At 33.2% G+C, this 16275-nt stretch overlaps 3 protein-coding genes across 3 annotated transcripts in view; 2 read left to right on the top strand and 1 right to left on the bottom strand.

Annotated features, from left to right (window-relative positions):
• LOC133182373 (B9 domain-containing protein 2-like) overlaps nucleotides 1-16275 on the top strand; it is a 613772-nt gene that overhangs the window by 489898 nt on the left and 107599 nt on the right. The window lies entirely within an intron of this gene.
• On the bottom strand, nucleotides 305-6400 carry LOC133183698 (cilia- and flagella-associated protein 53-like). The gene is made up of 8 exons (XM_061318622.1): nucleotides 6293-6400; nucleotides 4366-4595; nucleotides 4012-4185; nucleotides 3409-3561; nucleotides 2963-3113; nucleotides 2431-2649; nucleotides 1972-2188; nucleotides 305-1405 (listed from the first exon to the last, which is right to left on the bottom strand). Exons 1-8 carry the CDS (start codon nucleotides 6356-6358, stop codon nucleotides 1083-1085), a joined length of 1533 nt encoding a protein of 510 aa, XP_061174606.1. The 5' UTR covers nucleotides 6359-6400; the 3' UTR covers nucleotides 305-1082.
• Nucleotides 8961-15813, top strand: LOC133183697 (spindle and kinetochore-associated protein 1-like). Its single transcript, XM_061318621.1, has 5 exons — nucleotides 8961-9202; nucleotides 10505-10605; nucleotides 11517-11675; nucleotides 11820-11989; nucleotides 13523-15813. Exons 1-5 carry the CDS (start codon nucleotides 8969-8971, stop codon nucleotides 13678-13680), a joined length of 822 nt encoding a protein of 273 aa, XP_061174605.1. The 5' UTR covers nucleotides 8961-8968; the 3' UTR covers nucleotides 13681-15813.

Below are 16275 nucleotides of genomic sequence, written 5' to 3'. Positions count from 1 at the left end.
AAGATTTCAATTTCAAGCTTCATTTGAGACTTTTTTTTAATTAATTAAATAATAATTTTAAGAGTTACCGTTCCTGGCTGAGGAGCAGATAGCAATCATTGCAGAAAAAATTTACATAACCAGCTTACACACCCGCTTATAGGTGTTATGTATTTTTTCTGCAATGTCCAACCATTAATCCTTGTTTTAACAAAGAAAGAAAACAATTTGATTGTTTTAAGTAACTACATGTACAAACATAAAACAATACCTTTTTTTTTTAAAGAGTGATTTAATGTTTTCTCTTCAACTGTATAGGTTTGATGACATTTTAACACAAACATTGAAAATAACACTTAAAAAAATTGTAATGCATTAAGAGTTTAACAGACAAGAGAAAAAAAACTCAGACTTCACACATGCATTAAATCGTATAGAATAAAATCAGTAACATATAATTTTACAATGACCTTGATATGTAAAGTTTGTGTAAATACATGTAAACTTAATGTAGGGTGTCTAATGTGGTTACCTGGTAAATAATATTTACAGCATATCACAGTAAATGCAGGCATTTAGTCATTTAAGACAGAATTCCCCAGTCAGTATCATACTAACACTGGCTAATCCATTCCTCATACACTCCCCTTTCATTTCCTTATCCCTGCATGCCAAATAAAAAAAGTGTAACATCTACTCAACCACACCTCTCTCAGATCATTCATCCAATCATATCCTCATTCTCAATCATTCCTCCACTGAAAAAAATATCTAAAACACTAATATAATTTATAATCACTGACTTATTATAAAAAGTCACAGAAACTGGGTAAACTGTTAAAATTTGATGAACAATCCTTAAAGGATTGAAGAAATATTTTCAATTTTCTTTTCTTTCTAGGACAAATTTATTTATAGGTAAACAGGTTCTAGCATATACAACAGTGCTTTCTTGTGTTTTGTACTCACACTATACCTGCATACATTTAAAGGCATTTTTCATTTACCAACACAATTTTTTTATTGAATAATAATTCAAATTCAAACATTTCAAAAAATGTTATCAACAATCAAAGAAAAAAATCGATACTGTTGATTTCTTCTTAGTGAGCACTATTTTGCATGGCCCTCCTGAGGGGGTGGAGTTTATCATACTCGGCATTATCCAGACAGTCTTTCAGTCGGACCTGGTATTCTCTCTCTGCCTGCATTCCCAACATGAATTCCTCTGCCTCCCTCTGTTGTGCCTGCTCACGGAGTCTGTGGTTGTATATAATCTGTCCCTCTAGGTCTCTCTGGTAGTTGTAGTTCTTCTCCCACAGTTTGGCTGCCTGTTGTTCTTCTAGACGACGATTCTCCTCAATGGTGTTTAGTAATTCTTGTCTTTCTGCTTCAGCTTGCCTCTGCTTCCTGTCATTTTCAGCCACTGAAGTTTAACAAAATGATCCTAACATTCAAATATATTGATTTTTTTATAGAATAAAACTTTAAAGAGAATTATTTAGTATGTCTAACATTTTTGTATTATGTAAATAACAAGTGTGAGTGCTTCATAATTCTTTAATGATTCTAAATGTATACCAGTCGAGTTTTTAAAGATTAGTCTGAAACTCTGTGATCAATCTATACTTAGATCCATTATATTTGTATAACTAAAAAAATATCATATTTAAGTCAGTTTGTAGTTGTGCCTATACAGAAAGTTATTATACGTCAATGGCAAGATAACATCATGCACTTAGGATATAATGAGGGTATCTTCAGTTTAATGAAAGCCTAAATGAAGGAACATATCTATCCTTACTTCATACATGCTTTGTTTCAATTACTTTCTCATCGTTGAAAGCCACAGGTTTTTGAGTCCATTCTACTTCCACAGAAATTGTGGAAATAGAATGGACACGAAAATCCATGACTTTTGACCATGATGCTTTCTAGATTGTACAGATTTATTCTATGGAATGAGAATATGGTGGATTGATGGACACTTACATCTCTCTTGGATCTGTACAGCTCTGCCTGCCATTACGTCTTGTAAAAGTTTCTTTCTGGCTTGTCTCTCCAGCTGCCACTGGTTCAGACGCTTCTGCCACATCTTCTCCACTTCTTCATTGACCAGCTTCTCTAGTTCTCGCTCCTTGATTTTCTCCTCCTCCATCAGCTGGTGTAAATACTCCCTGTACCGTCTGTCTTCTTCACGTAATTCTCTCTGTAAAATGTTCACATCAAATATAAAATTCTTTTAAAAAGAAAGATATAGAGTAAGAGATCATATGAGTTATTAAGCTATCTTATTTAAGAAAATTAACATGTATTTTAGACCTTTCATTTAAGTATAATTTAAATACCAAAAAAACCCAACAAAATATTACCCACTCCTTAAACACAACTGAAATTACCAGTAGTTGTGTTAACATTTGATTAATGTACAGAAAAAAATGTCTTCCATACCTTCCTCTGTAACTGTTCCATAGCCTCATTCCTAGATTCCTCCAATAGTTGCTCCAGAATCTTGAGGTCAAAGGCCAACTGTTCCTGTTCTGCCTTGGCTTTCTTCTTCATCTTCAGTTTCAGAGAGAGGTCCAACACATCTCTGGTTTCCTGCTGTTGTCTGAGCTTTTCTTCCCTGGCTTTAGCTTCTTCCATTTGCCTTAAAATGTTCTGTTCCCTCTGTTTTTGTAAAACAAAATATATATTTATACAAGTACCAAAATAAAGCTGTTTTTGTTATCTTATTCTGTACTGTTAAATTTCAATGAAAACAATTAAATGCTACTTCAGTGAGGCTCTTAGCAGCTCATTTGTTTCAACACAATAAATATTTTTTTCCCAAATTATTTTGCTTAATCTAAATATTGAACATAATTGATTTAATAATGCTTCAGATTTCTTAATATTCCATGTTACAAAAAAAAAATGTCTTCAAATGCAAACCATTTATTATAAAAAAAAAAAAAAAAAAAAAAAAAAAAGGGGTTCTCACCAGAAGTTGTGCCTCCTCTTCTTTGAGGCGTCGAGCTGCCTCCTTCTGCTCCTCCAGTGCTGCCATCTGCTTCCTGAGGACTGACAACACCTCCTGGTTTCTCTCGTGTGCTGACTGAGCATCTCTCTCCTCACGAGCAGCCTTTTTCAACCTGTAGTGAGAAAATAATGCTAATGAAAGTACTGTGAAAGAGGAATAACTCCTACCAATCCATCACATTAGAAGGTTAGAATCCTCTTTTTAAAATGAGATAAGAAACATTCTATATTACTTTGATTTTTCAAATGAAAAAAAAATCAAGAGAAATCTAAAATTTGGATTGAAAAAAAATATTCTCCTGAAAAATATCACTTAGTCTAAATTTAAAACAGCATTCTGACTAAAAAGTTATGCCCCCTTACTGGAATCAGATTTATATGAAATCTGAAGAAAGGACTAGTGCTTACATGTCTTCCTCCCAGAGCTTGGCATACAAGGCCTCATGTTCTTTCCTCTCTTTCTCAAGTTGTTCCTTGATTCTAAGCTGTTCCAGTCTATCTACACATACTTCATCCTGTTGTCTTTTTGATATTGTTGACCTTAACTCTTCACACTGGTTTCTAGAAATATGATAATAAAGGTAAAAGCTTTGAGTTTCATACCTCTTTTCTACTTTTCTTCTATTTACCATAAAATACCCACTATGCTACTATTTGAACATAGAATTGCTATTGTATCCTGAATCAACTTCTATTATTAGTCTTTTAAAATTAATCAAATCATATGAAACTGCATGACAAACAAACAACATTTTTTATTGCTCATCTCTCTCTCTTGTCAAAAATTAACTTGCTCTAAATTCCAAACTCTTACAGTTAACATGAAATTTCCATAAAAATCTTCAAATACATCTGCTATATTGAAAAGTTTTTAGCCTTGGACTTTAGGGCTGACTTGAATTTAAAGCACTGTAAAAGTGCTTTATGAAAATTAATTCATGGTAGTAAACAGATATCAATTCAAAATCAATTTACTTTAATACTTTAATTACATAAAAATTTAACACATACCTGAACTGTTGATCATATTTTTGTTGAACAAATTGCAGTCTCTCGTCTTCTCTTTTATCTTTCAAAAATTTGGCACGTTCCCTCATTTTGGCTTGACGTTCCAAAACTGTTTCCTCTCGAGCCTCCATTTCCCTTAGGTAACCCTGTTCTTCTGCTCTAAGCATTGCTCTTAACCTGAGGGGTACATAACATTAAGATACCATACATGGATATGAAGAATTTGAAATCACTGGAAATTAAAGAGGGTCATCATCAGAAGCACACAGTTGATTAAACTGGTGATCATATTTTCATTCTACAAAGTGTAGTCAAACATGGGTTTTGAGTCAGACTCAGGATGAAATTATTCCATACCTTTCTCTCCTATCCTCAATCGTAAACTGACTAGCTAACAAGAGACCATCCACTTTCCGTTTTACTGTGTTTAATTTGATTTTTCTGTCAGTTGACCTTTCCCATTCATTTTTCAGGTCATTAAATTCCATATATTGTGTGTTTTTTCTGTAATTTTCAAGCATATCTTCCTTTTTTCTTCTCTCCAGTATTAAATATTCTGGTGGTTTGACATTTGGTGGTCTTGCTTTCTGCAAACAATATAGTAAAAGTCAAGATTTTTTTTCTTGTTTAATTTGTACTAATAGTGACCATTGTAAGCTTTAATCTCTTACACAAGTACTAAGGAATATTGATTAAGATATTGTTCCAAATTTCAATAATACGAAACATGAATCATACTCAGTTGTGGTGAGAATAGTACATGTACATGATAACATTTTTAAATTTTAATTTCATTACTAGGTAATCTTAAATTCCCAGTGCGGGTAGACTTTACTTTACTGGTCCCCAGATCCGCAAGATCCGCGCGCTCATTGCATTATGACGTAAGATTTACGTCACTCAACCGATAAGGGTTAGTCTTGCACATTTTTTGACTGGTTAGGGTTAGTCTTGCGCCCACCTGAGAGATTAGGGTTAGTCCTTGCACAAGTTTTCAACTGATTAGGGTTAGTCTCGCATCCATCCGAGAGATTAGGGTTAGTCCTCGCACATGGGTTAGTCTAGCATCCGCCCGGGAGATTTGGGTTAGTCCTCGCATACCATCCGAGGGATTAGGGTTAATGTCTTGTTTTTTTTTTAAAGATAAAGAAATTCAGTTGCATCTGTATTTTTGCAAGATCTTAATTCAGCTTTAACGACATCTCTTTGGTTTGTTTACATGAAAAAATGGCTAAGTACGAAAGAAACGGCACTAAGCATGCGCCACACGCGCTCTGTTGACAATTATTTTTCGTCTCCTTTTCACTGAATAAACAATATTAATCACTTTTTTCAGAAAACGAGGTTAAAAACTTCGTTTAAAAACGAAGTTTTAAACTAAACTTTTAACTGTAGAATTCGATTTTGGGGTCAAAAAGGCTAAAAACCTCATACTTTAATTTTTTTTGATCGCTCACGTGATCTCATATATACTGAAGTTGCCTATGGCGACACTATATTTTAGCGTGTTTTTCTGGGGATCGGTAAAGTAAAGTCGTTCCCCCAGTGCTAATAATTGGCTTTTCAAACAGAAATGAATATCAAATATTAGCAAGCTTTTGCTAAGGACATGGTATGAGGTATGTCAAGAGCCAAATCTGGCCCCTCATCTGATGTAAAAAAAATCTAATACTGTAACAATTTGTTATTTGAAATTTGAAATTTGTGCTGTTTGTGCATTAGAACCTAAAACAGCAGTGAACACCTAGCTCAAAACTGGTACTATTTAAACTACAGTATTTTTTAAGGATTTTTCATGAATCTTAGATCTTAGTTTTTCTTCAAATATTTATACAAGTGTATAAAAAATTGGATTACACAAATCCAAATAAAAATACATAAAAAGCAGCAAATTTGGTAAACAAGATTTTTTTTGTACCTTACTTGTTAGTACATTAATCTGAGAGAAGATCTGAAAGTCTTCGAGATCACACTCACATGAGATGAAAGAAAAAGTTGCTTGTCAAAAGGTGTTGCATTCAATATATACATTTATGCAGATTATAAAATATATATTTAATAATTTTTCCATATTTTATTGCACAGAAAATTTATATCCAATTTAAGAATATTAATTATATCCTAAATCGGCTATTATACCCCCCATTTAGACAATTATTCTCTTTAGAGAAGTGGAAATTAGGCTTCAGATTAAGGCTGAATTAAGCCTGACCACTTCTATAAAGATTAGTCTTATCTAACAAATTTTTGTGAAAGTTTTTTTTTTTTGCTTTATTTTACTTACGATGGCAACTGAGTGAGGCGTTGGACCCGTCACCTCACGGGTCCTTCGCTGTCTTTGAACCATCATTTTGAAGGATTGGAAATGATGGCTTCTATTTGGTATTCTGGAAAGAAAATTATATATAACCTTAATTCAAACGATCAGAATTGATAGCGGGGAAAAAACTACAAAAATTGGAACCAGAAATTACAAGATATTTAAAGTAAAAACAATATAAAATCATTTATTGACATACCCAATTTATCGACTGTCGAGGTTGTTGCACACTGTAACCAGGAAGTGAAGAAAATCTCGCGAGAACTTAAGACTTCCGGTAGAAGAGCGCTGATTTTAAAAACAAATAATTGTCGCATTTTTTCAACAACATTGTCATCGGTGAGAAATAATATACAGTCATATACAAACAATGATATTTTAAGAATTATAAAAAAGAAAAAAAATATTTAAGTCAAATCAATTTGTTATTTTGTATATGTAATGCTTTATAGTGAAAAAAAAGTGCAATTCAGAGTAAATTCTAGTTGCAAAAGGATTCAAGTAGGATTTTTTTTTTAATTTAGTTAAAACAAGTACTAATTAGTCGATCTAACACATCATTATTGCCAATCATTTGTAGACGGGGTCACATGACCCCGTATTACGGATTATCTAGATTCGGTGATATTAACATGCAACCCTAAAACAGAGTTCTACCAGGTCTGGCGCAATCTCTTGATTTAGCTATATAGCTTTATAAGCTATTCAAAATAGCTTGATTTAGCTATTTTGTCATACTCTTTCCCTACATATGCATTTTTTCAGCATGTAATGTAAAAAAAAAGTTGCACGTTGGTGCAGTGATAGTTTTTAACTTTTTAGCTCACCTGAGCCGAAGGCTCAAGTGAGCTTTTCTGATCACATTTTTTCAGTCATCCGTCTGTCTGTAAACTTTTCACATTTTCAACTTCTTCTCAAGAACCACTGGGCCAATTTCAACCAAACTTGCCACAAAGTATCCTTGGGTGAAGGGGATTCAAGTTTGTTCAAAAGCGCCACACCCTCTTCCAAGGGGAGATAATTAAAAATTAGTGAAAAATTAATAGTATCTTTTAAAAATCTTCTTCTCAAGAACCACAGGGCCAGGAAAGATGAAACTCATGTCGAAACATCCTTAGATAGTGTAGATTCAAGTTTGAACAAATCATGACCCCCGGGGGTAGGGCAGAGTCACAATGGACAATCAAATTTTTACATAGAAATATATAGGAAAATATCTTCTTATCAAGAACTGCAAAGCCATGATTAGTCATTTTGATATGGGAACATCCTCAGATAGTGTAGATTCAAGTTTGTTAAAATGATGACCCCCGGGGATAGGGTCGGGCCACAATGAGGGATCAAAAATTTTACATAGGAACATATAGGAAAAAAAATTCTTATCAAGAACAGAAAAGCTATGTTTAGTCATATTGATATGGAAGCATCCTCAGGTAGTGTAGATTCAAGTTTGTTCAAATGATGACCCCCAGGGATAGGGAGGAGCCACAATGGGGGATCAAATTTTTACGAAGGAATATATAGGCAGAATTTTTAAAAATCTTCTCAAGTACAACAAAGCCATTTGTTATATTGACATGTTGACATGAAAGCATCATCAGGTAGTTTAAAATTCAAGCCCCCACCCCCACCCCACCCCCGTAATCTTTTCAATACTGAACTGATTTGTGCTTTTGTCTAGCTAATGTGCTCAGGTGAGCGATGTGGCCTATGGGCCTCTTGTTATTGTTCTGAAAGCAATACAAGACAAAAATAGTTTAACAAACCATGTCTCCTCAATACACTTTGCACTCAGAGTTCTAAAAGTTTGTGGCTATATACTGGTAAAGCAATTAATTTGTAACCACACACTTAATTCCTGAAAAAGAAATTGTAATTTCAAAATTAGGATTAAAATTAAGATTTGATAAATGTTATGAGGAGTTAATTCTATACTTGAATAGCAAATCTTAATTTTAGGTCAGAATAGGCAACTTTCCCTCGCTCTTTCAAGTTCTTCATGTAAAATTTACAGTTAACATTCTTATGACTATTAAATCCTTAGCAGCACACTGGGGAATCAGTCAATAATTAAACTGTGATCAGAAAAAAAAGTTGTATTAATATGTACATAATGACATGTCAAAAGAAGACGTACAAAGGTACCAATGAAATCACAGACATATCTCTGAAAATACTGTTGGCAAATATATTTACTATGAAATAATTAGAAAGTCACTTGGGTAAAAATGTTGATAGTGGGGTCATTTCTTTCTATTCACTTTTTTAAGTTAAATGAAATTGGTATTGCTGACTGGAAATTTCTAATTTAAAGGTCTCTGAATGGTTACAAGTGCACATAAAAACAATTGAAAAACTACGAATTTTACATTCCTAATTTGTAAGTATGACAAGTATAATTCCGTGGTGACTATGCATAGAAATGATAAACCACTTGTATATTTGAACTTGATAGAAAATAGGTTTGAGCTTGAAACACTCTTTGGTGAATTTATAAGGAGGTAGTTTCATCAGTAACAACACAACTGCAGTGTAGGATACTTCAATGTTTATGTAATATGTATGCATTTATCATTGTTGCCCTCGATTTGTGTATTATGTTGATGTTTATTTAATTAATATTCAATGTAGGTAAACATTATGGAATTGGGTAGTTTGCCAATGCTGATGAATCATTTTTGTGAGAAGTTAGAAGGCATTCATTTTATGATTGACCTGAAGGAGAACAAGAGAGCTGAGGAGGGGGAGGAGGAGGAGAGTACCTGCCAGGAACTTATTGAACACCTCTCTGAAGATATTGATACACTCTCGTCAATTCTTGTAGATATTAAATCTGTTTTGAAACAAAGACAGCAAAAAGTGGATGAAATGAAGGTTTGATATCATTCATGCTTCATGTTAAAACTGTGTATATATAATGAACCAGTTAATATCATGGTCAGGTCCTCATAAATCGGTGAATATTTTACTGGATAAAAAAGGTAAGACAGTAACGCTTGTTTAGTATGAACACAGATGTGGCAAATTCATGGATATAGTGAAGATTTAGGGTGTCCCCAGCAAATTTCTTTTTTTTTCTTAGCAATTTCATGTCAAATTTTATACTGTTACGAACTCTTCAAATTTGACCAGATTTGAATCAAGCATGTTCTCTTTAAAATTGGTATACATTGTACACCCACAATAAAGTTGAATAGATTCAGAACTGCCACCCAAAACCTAATCTGCACACTTACCCAAGGTCCACTGAACCCAACAAGAGGCCTAGGTAAAGACCCCAATAATTTTCTGATTCTTTGGTTGTATAACATTTACATTTTATTTTCATAAGAATTTGTACAGGTTGAGGTGCAAACAATTGAAACAATTTTCTTCTGTCCATGCTTTCTTCAATGCGTTTCTTCCATTGTGTTTCACAGGGTTGTATAGCGTACATATGTAAAAGGGGTATTTGAAAATGTTGAAAACAAATAATTTATTTGTTAAATATGCTGTATCCTAAATCTAGTTTATTTTTAGCTCAACCTGATGAAGTCAGAATGAGCTTATGCTATACTGTTGTCGACTGCATCTCAGTTTCAAGTTTTTGGCACAGCCCATTCCAAAATAACTGTTAGCCGCACCTGGACCAAACTTGCATAGATATTGCATCTAGGGATGCACATTACCAGAACATTTACTGTAAAAGTGGAGTACGTTGTGGAGGTTTTAGTTTCACTATGTTTGCAATCAAAGAATTTTCATCAATATATCATGAATATTGTCGACATATCAATATAGGATTTATATCTCAAATACACGCTTGATGCTCTAAAAATCCTGTTTTCCTATTCTGTAAAAGTAAAATAGATAATTTTTGAAAATCTTAATGGAAATCCATTGTTAATAACAACGCCAGTTTAAAGTTATTTACTGGAAACTTTTGTTTTAAATAAATTACCTTAACCTACTTTGTTTTGAAAGAGTATTTTTACAATTGCAAATATTTAGGAATGAGAAATTCAGTGACAGTGAAATTAAAACCACTGTGAAATGTACCAACATAGAAAACAGTGAAATTTTAAATGTGGCATTAAAGATGTTTACAGTAATTGATATGAGACAGCTTTACTTATAGATAACATTTGTGGAGGTCAGCCTCATAATCTTTGATAATATATGTTTTATTAATTACAGGCTTTGACACATTCACTTGATATCAGCAGTCTGCAGCATTTGATGGACAATATTCCTCCACATCTTCCAAAACCAGTGAAAACAGATCCAACCCCACTACAGTAAGATCCTTCAAAACAGAAAATTAACTTAAACTTAAGTTACATAGGAAAGAAATTAATGCTTAAATTTTGTTGCGCAAGGATTCCTTGTCTTTTTGCTTATTTATATTCCAATGTATATTAGACCATTTTAAGTTTTTGAAACTTTCTGTTCAAAAAGAAAACATGTTTTTCATCAATATTAGGGGAGCCCAGCATTGAGCTGTTGATATTGTATAGTAATCACCAAGTCTGTATGTCTGTCTATCGAGTTGTCTGTCTGACCATCACTTTTATGTGATATGAGTCATGTGGAAACTTGGGTACATTTAAATCTACAGACCTTTTTTTATTACATTCAAGGTGGAAGATATTTTGAGGAAGACTTCTAGATTAAATGACAAGATTGTTTGAATAGACCTTGTAAATTTTTTTGGTTACTACATAGATAAAGATATGTTGAAGAAGACATCTCTTGAGTTGAATATAGGTCAAGACCAAAGGGCCAAGACTATTGATACAGCCATTTTTGAATTAAGAAATGCTCTACAGTAACTATGGTACAATTTCTTAAACTGAAAAGAACATTTTTCTTTACTAGGTGAACAATTGTTAAAACCTGTAGATTTGAGGTTATTCATTCAAAGGTCAGGGTCCAAATAGTTCATTTTCTCATGAGCAAACTTTAATGTGGTACAAAAAATTGAGTATTTATTTCAACATGCAGACTTCATATTCACTACACAATGAACCCCTCCCTCCCCCCCCCCCCCCCCCAAAAAAAAATCATCTGAGGCCACTCCAAAGGGACTATGTCTAAAGGAAGTTTAAGATTATTTGTGTTAGCATACTGTAAGGCCCTGTATGAATTTGTCAGTGTTCTAGGTTTGGTAGAGTATTCAAAAGATATTTTTTATCGGCTTTTACAATAGATCCTGTGAAAGCGAAACAAGTGTAGCATCTTCTTCCTCCAATGACAAGGAAAACATCCCAAATAAAAGGAGTCGCTCAAGAGGAAGGAAGCACGCAAAGGCAGTTTACATCCCTGCCCTGGTTTACATAACTGTGGAGGAATTTGAGGAGGTTCCAAAGTAAGAGGAACATGTTTAAAAGGGATATACAATCTTTTCATGGTGCTTAAAACCTTACAATAGTCATCATTTATAAACTACATTCACCCAAGTTTTTCAGAGTAGAACAGGAACTTTAAGGTCTTGTTAATTTCTCTGTTTTAGATACATGAAAGGAAGACTGAATTACAATCAGGTAAACACTGTCATTGATGAACTGAATAAGGCATTGAGTGAGAAGTACAAAATCCTAGGAATGAAGAGAACCACACTTAATGATGTGAACAGGAAGCGATATGAGAGATACAAAGAGCAGGAGTCCAAGGACACCAAAGGTAAGTAACGACTCGGGGATGGACGCTTGTGACATTGATCCCTGTAAATTTTAAAGTTGTCGTTTATGTATGTAAGCTAAGGAACACTTGGAGAATCTGTAGTGTTCGACCTTCAGGGTCCACAGTCAATTTTTTCCTTTGATACCAAAATATATACTAGTGGAGCTTCATTAGTCTGGACACTTTGGTTCCTGGCCAAATTGTCCAGATAAATAAATCATCTTCATCATCATCTCATCTAAACTCAATTATTTGTGACATAGGTTTGAAAAAAACTAATTATAAGTTATATATTCATTTTATTGGTTAAGCACCACAGCGTTTTAGATAAATACAGTTTCTGGAATAAAATTCTCATTTTTAAGGGCAATTTTACATAAGGTCATGTTTTAATGCCCCAGCCATAAAATAGCTGGGGGCATATAGTGATACCCTGTTCCTTCATTCGGTCATCCTGTCATCATTGACTTTCCATTTTTAAGGGCAATTTTACATAAGGTCGTTTTTATGCCCCCCGTCATAAGTGTTACCCTGTTCCATCATTCCGTCATCATTGACTTTCCATTCATTATCTTGGCAACAATTGAGTTATTTCCCTTTTCAACATATCAATAAAATTGATCAATGCGGCAGTGTTTGACCTGATGCGGCGGTGCCTGAGAAACTATTGATTAATTTTTTTGGCCTAATAAGGTTAATATTGCATAGTTTTTAACTTAGTTATGCACCTTGAACTTAGAAATTAAAATCTTATGTGCAAACAAATTTAAAACTAAATATTGCATATGAAATTTTGGCTGCCTGCGGGGGCATTCGTTGCTTTATCTAGTTTTGTTAGAATTTAAATTCCCAGTCTCCCACTGACCCACCCACTCTCAAAAATTCCTTCTTTAAACACGTTCAAAACTCATTAATATTAATCCTGATTTCTTCAGTAAACATCATTGATCACTATGTCATTTGCTCAGTTTTTAATATTGAGTTGACTCCACAACCCTCAGTACCTTGTTTATATTCCAATCAAGTCGGCAGTAGCTCAATAAAACAATGAAAATTTGTGCACTTTGTCTATAAATTAGTGCTCTTTGTCTATAGATTGGTGCACTTTGTCTATAGATTGGTGCACTTTGTCTATAAATTTATTTTGACTCTCCCTATTATCTGCTTGTACCTTTGAAATACTTTAAAGATGAATCAATTTAGTGCTTTTTTGTAACTTTCAAAAATACATAAGGCTGTCCATCTTCAGAAACCCTCAGTTCCTCTCATTTTTCTTAGGCAGAACTGACTGTATATTTACATCTATGAAGGCTGTCTTAACTAATTCCCTCTAATTTTGCCCCTGAAAGGAAATTGAATTTGGAATAATTTTAAGAAACTTATGTTATATATCTAAGAAAAATTCAGGTTACAAAGAAATCACAAGTGACAGTTTGATTATAATCAAAAGTGGAAGTTGATCAAGGCATCAGATTGATATGTTTGATGACTTATTATAATTAACAATAATTTACTGAAATACTTTTTTCACAGGAGAGCACTTCATAGTGGATACTGATATCAAGGAATTTACTAATTTCAAACTGGACAGTGTTGGGCGGTCAGTGTTAACGATACTACGTCACTGTGGTCGAACCAAGGAAATCCGAGGAGGAAGGCTCACTCGATACGCATGTATAGAAGTCTACTAAACCAGGCCTGAATCAACAGTAATCAACAGAATCAATCTTGTTATATATACAAATAATTGTAAAGATTTTGATAATGTACATTAATAGATCAGATGTTCTAAAGGAGTTTTTATACTTGTGGGAAAAAAATATGTTCTTTTTCTCTTACCATACATATCCACAAACCAGCTTTTCAATGGATTAAAATTCAAGGAGAGATAACTCATGCATGTCTACTTACATCATGTATCATTTTGTCTTCCCTTCAAAGAGTATTGTTCTAACCAAGTTTTTTTCTCTTCTCTAAACAGAATGATAGTTAAGACATCTTGTTTTCGTCTCCCTTTGCTGTCTGTCTGTCACAAAGTTGCACCAGGCCACAGCTTCAATTTTTACACCCCTTGATTGGGAATAATTTCAAACACTGGAATATGTTTGCCAGTGATCTAAAGGTGTGATGCTCCATAAGTTATGCATATTAGATCTTAGGGTGTAGTTACATATGAGATTCCTGTTTAACCCTGACCATTAATCTCAGACTCAAATTAAAAAGGCTTTTGGCAAGGAAATTGAAGAGGTTTAGCATTTTTATTGAACATATCTTTGTTAGATTTGAAATGCCTGTCCTTTTCCTTTTTTTTTTTTTTTCAAATCTTTGTACCCCCTGCTTGAGAAGTGAGGGTATGTAGTAATGGGGGTGTCTGTCTGTCCATCTATATCTATCCTTCCTATTTTATGTGTTGATTAGACACACATGTTTGGGGTTTCCCACAGCAAAACACAGACACTGTCATTCATATAATATGTGGGGTACCCATCTCTTATCCACAACTCCTCCTATATCACTGAATAAAATTTAATGAGACTTTCCTAAAATCTTTTAAATTATTACATAGTGCCATTGTGCATCTCCTCTTTTACATTTTGATCAGACACATATTTGGTCTCTCCCATAGCAAAATATGGACTTTATCATTATACTCATATGGCAGGGGGGGGGGGTCATTTTGTGAGCTCATTGCTCACAGTGCCTCTAGTCTAACCTAAGTTGATGGTAATAAGCATGGGTGTTTCATTATAAAATGATAGGTTTCTCGACCAGATCTGACCATTACCAGTGCCTTTGGCTTCAGAATAAAAATGTTTCTCAGTTTAAAAAAGAAATGTCTGGGCCATAATTCTTTGTTAAACAAAGGCCTAAGATACAGTCAAGCCTTATCACTTGTTCTTTAAAAAAAAATATTATCCCAACTTTTGAATTTAGGCAATTTGAAGGGAAGATACAGTTTTAGTGTACTAAATAAGTTTTATTGTAATTCTGTTGATATACCAGTATGTGTATGTTCAGTATGAAAAAAAAGGTAATGCTATGCCAAATAATTATTTAATTTAGCCAGGTCATATGATAAAATGAAGAAACAAATGTGTAAAACTTTGTCTTTTATTGCAATTTTTGAATTCAAACGTAAACAAAATTTGAATTTAAGGTTCACTGACCCTCTGTTAAGAGAGATAGTTCTCAGTGAGTTAAATCACTATTATTCCTATATAAAATTGACATGTTAAAAGGACATTTCTGTCTAATTTTGCCCCCATTGTATGCTGAAAATGTGAGTATTTAAATTATAAATTAGATTTCTCTTGAAAAATAATCGTTAGCAGTAAAGGAAAATTTTATATGGGTGAACAAAGGGACAGTGAACCTTAGATAAGACAAAGACATGTATTATAAACACAATTGTACCAGGTGGTAGATTTAATGCATCTTTAAAAAAAGGATAAGACATAAATTGTATCGAGACAGCAAATTAGAGAGGTATATAGAAACTTGTTATTGCAAATATAATACAGTCAAACCTTGTTATCTCGAACTCAATGGGACCAAAATTAAATTTCGAGATATCCAATGATTCAAGAAAAACATAAAGAATGAGTTATTGGGACTGCCAACTCACTTGGACATATCCCTTGTATTCAAGATATTGGCATTCGAGATAATGAAGTTCAACTGTATGGAAAAGAATATACGGCATGTTGTTTAAAATATTCATTGCACATAGCAAAAGACATTTTAACATAAAAGTAAGAGAAAACCAATTTTATGCAAAATTATAGCCCCATCTTTCTCCTAATTAAAAAAGATAAACTCTTTGATATGCATTTTTATTTTTCTTAGTCAATTTTGAAAAAAAATTCATCTTATGATTATTCACAGGATTTGAATGTACAATATTTCAATTGTTTCCTTAGACGGTAGAATACAGTTTTTTAATGCTAATTATGTCCAACCATTGAAACAACTACTAATGAATAAAATATCTATGTACATAACTTTGACAAAATTAAGCACCTTGACAATGAAAGTATAGTACTGGCATATGAAATACCTTCTTGAAATAAAGTACATGAGATAGACTCAGTAAATGACTCGGATGCAATTGTAGCTGTAAATTGTGATAATGATTAACACATTATCACACACAGAAACAACTGACCTATATCAACTATCTTGTTATAGTGTTTCCATTTTTACATTGGTATTAAAAAAAAATACAAGAAAAATACTTAATCATGCTACACCATTTTATTTTTACAACACTTGAATCATGATTTGGC

Source organism: Saccostrea echinata, unplaced genomic scaffold, assembly GCF_033153115.1.
Source record: "Saccostrea echinata isolate AGI-Se365-2 ecotype Australia unplaced genomic scaffold, CSIRO_AGI_Sech_v1 ptg000009l, whole genome shotgun sequence".
Classification (NCBI taxonomy): Eukaryota; Metazoa; Mollusca; class Bivalvia; order Ostreida; family Ostreidae; genus Saccostrea; species Saccostrea echinata.
This window is presented reverse-complemented; position numbering and strand designations above follow the sequence as displayed.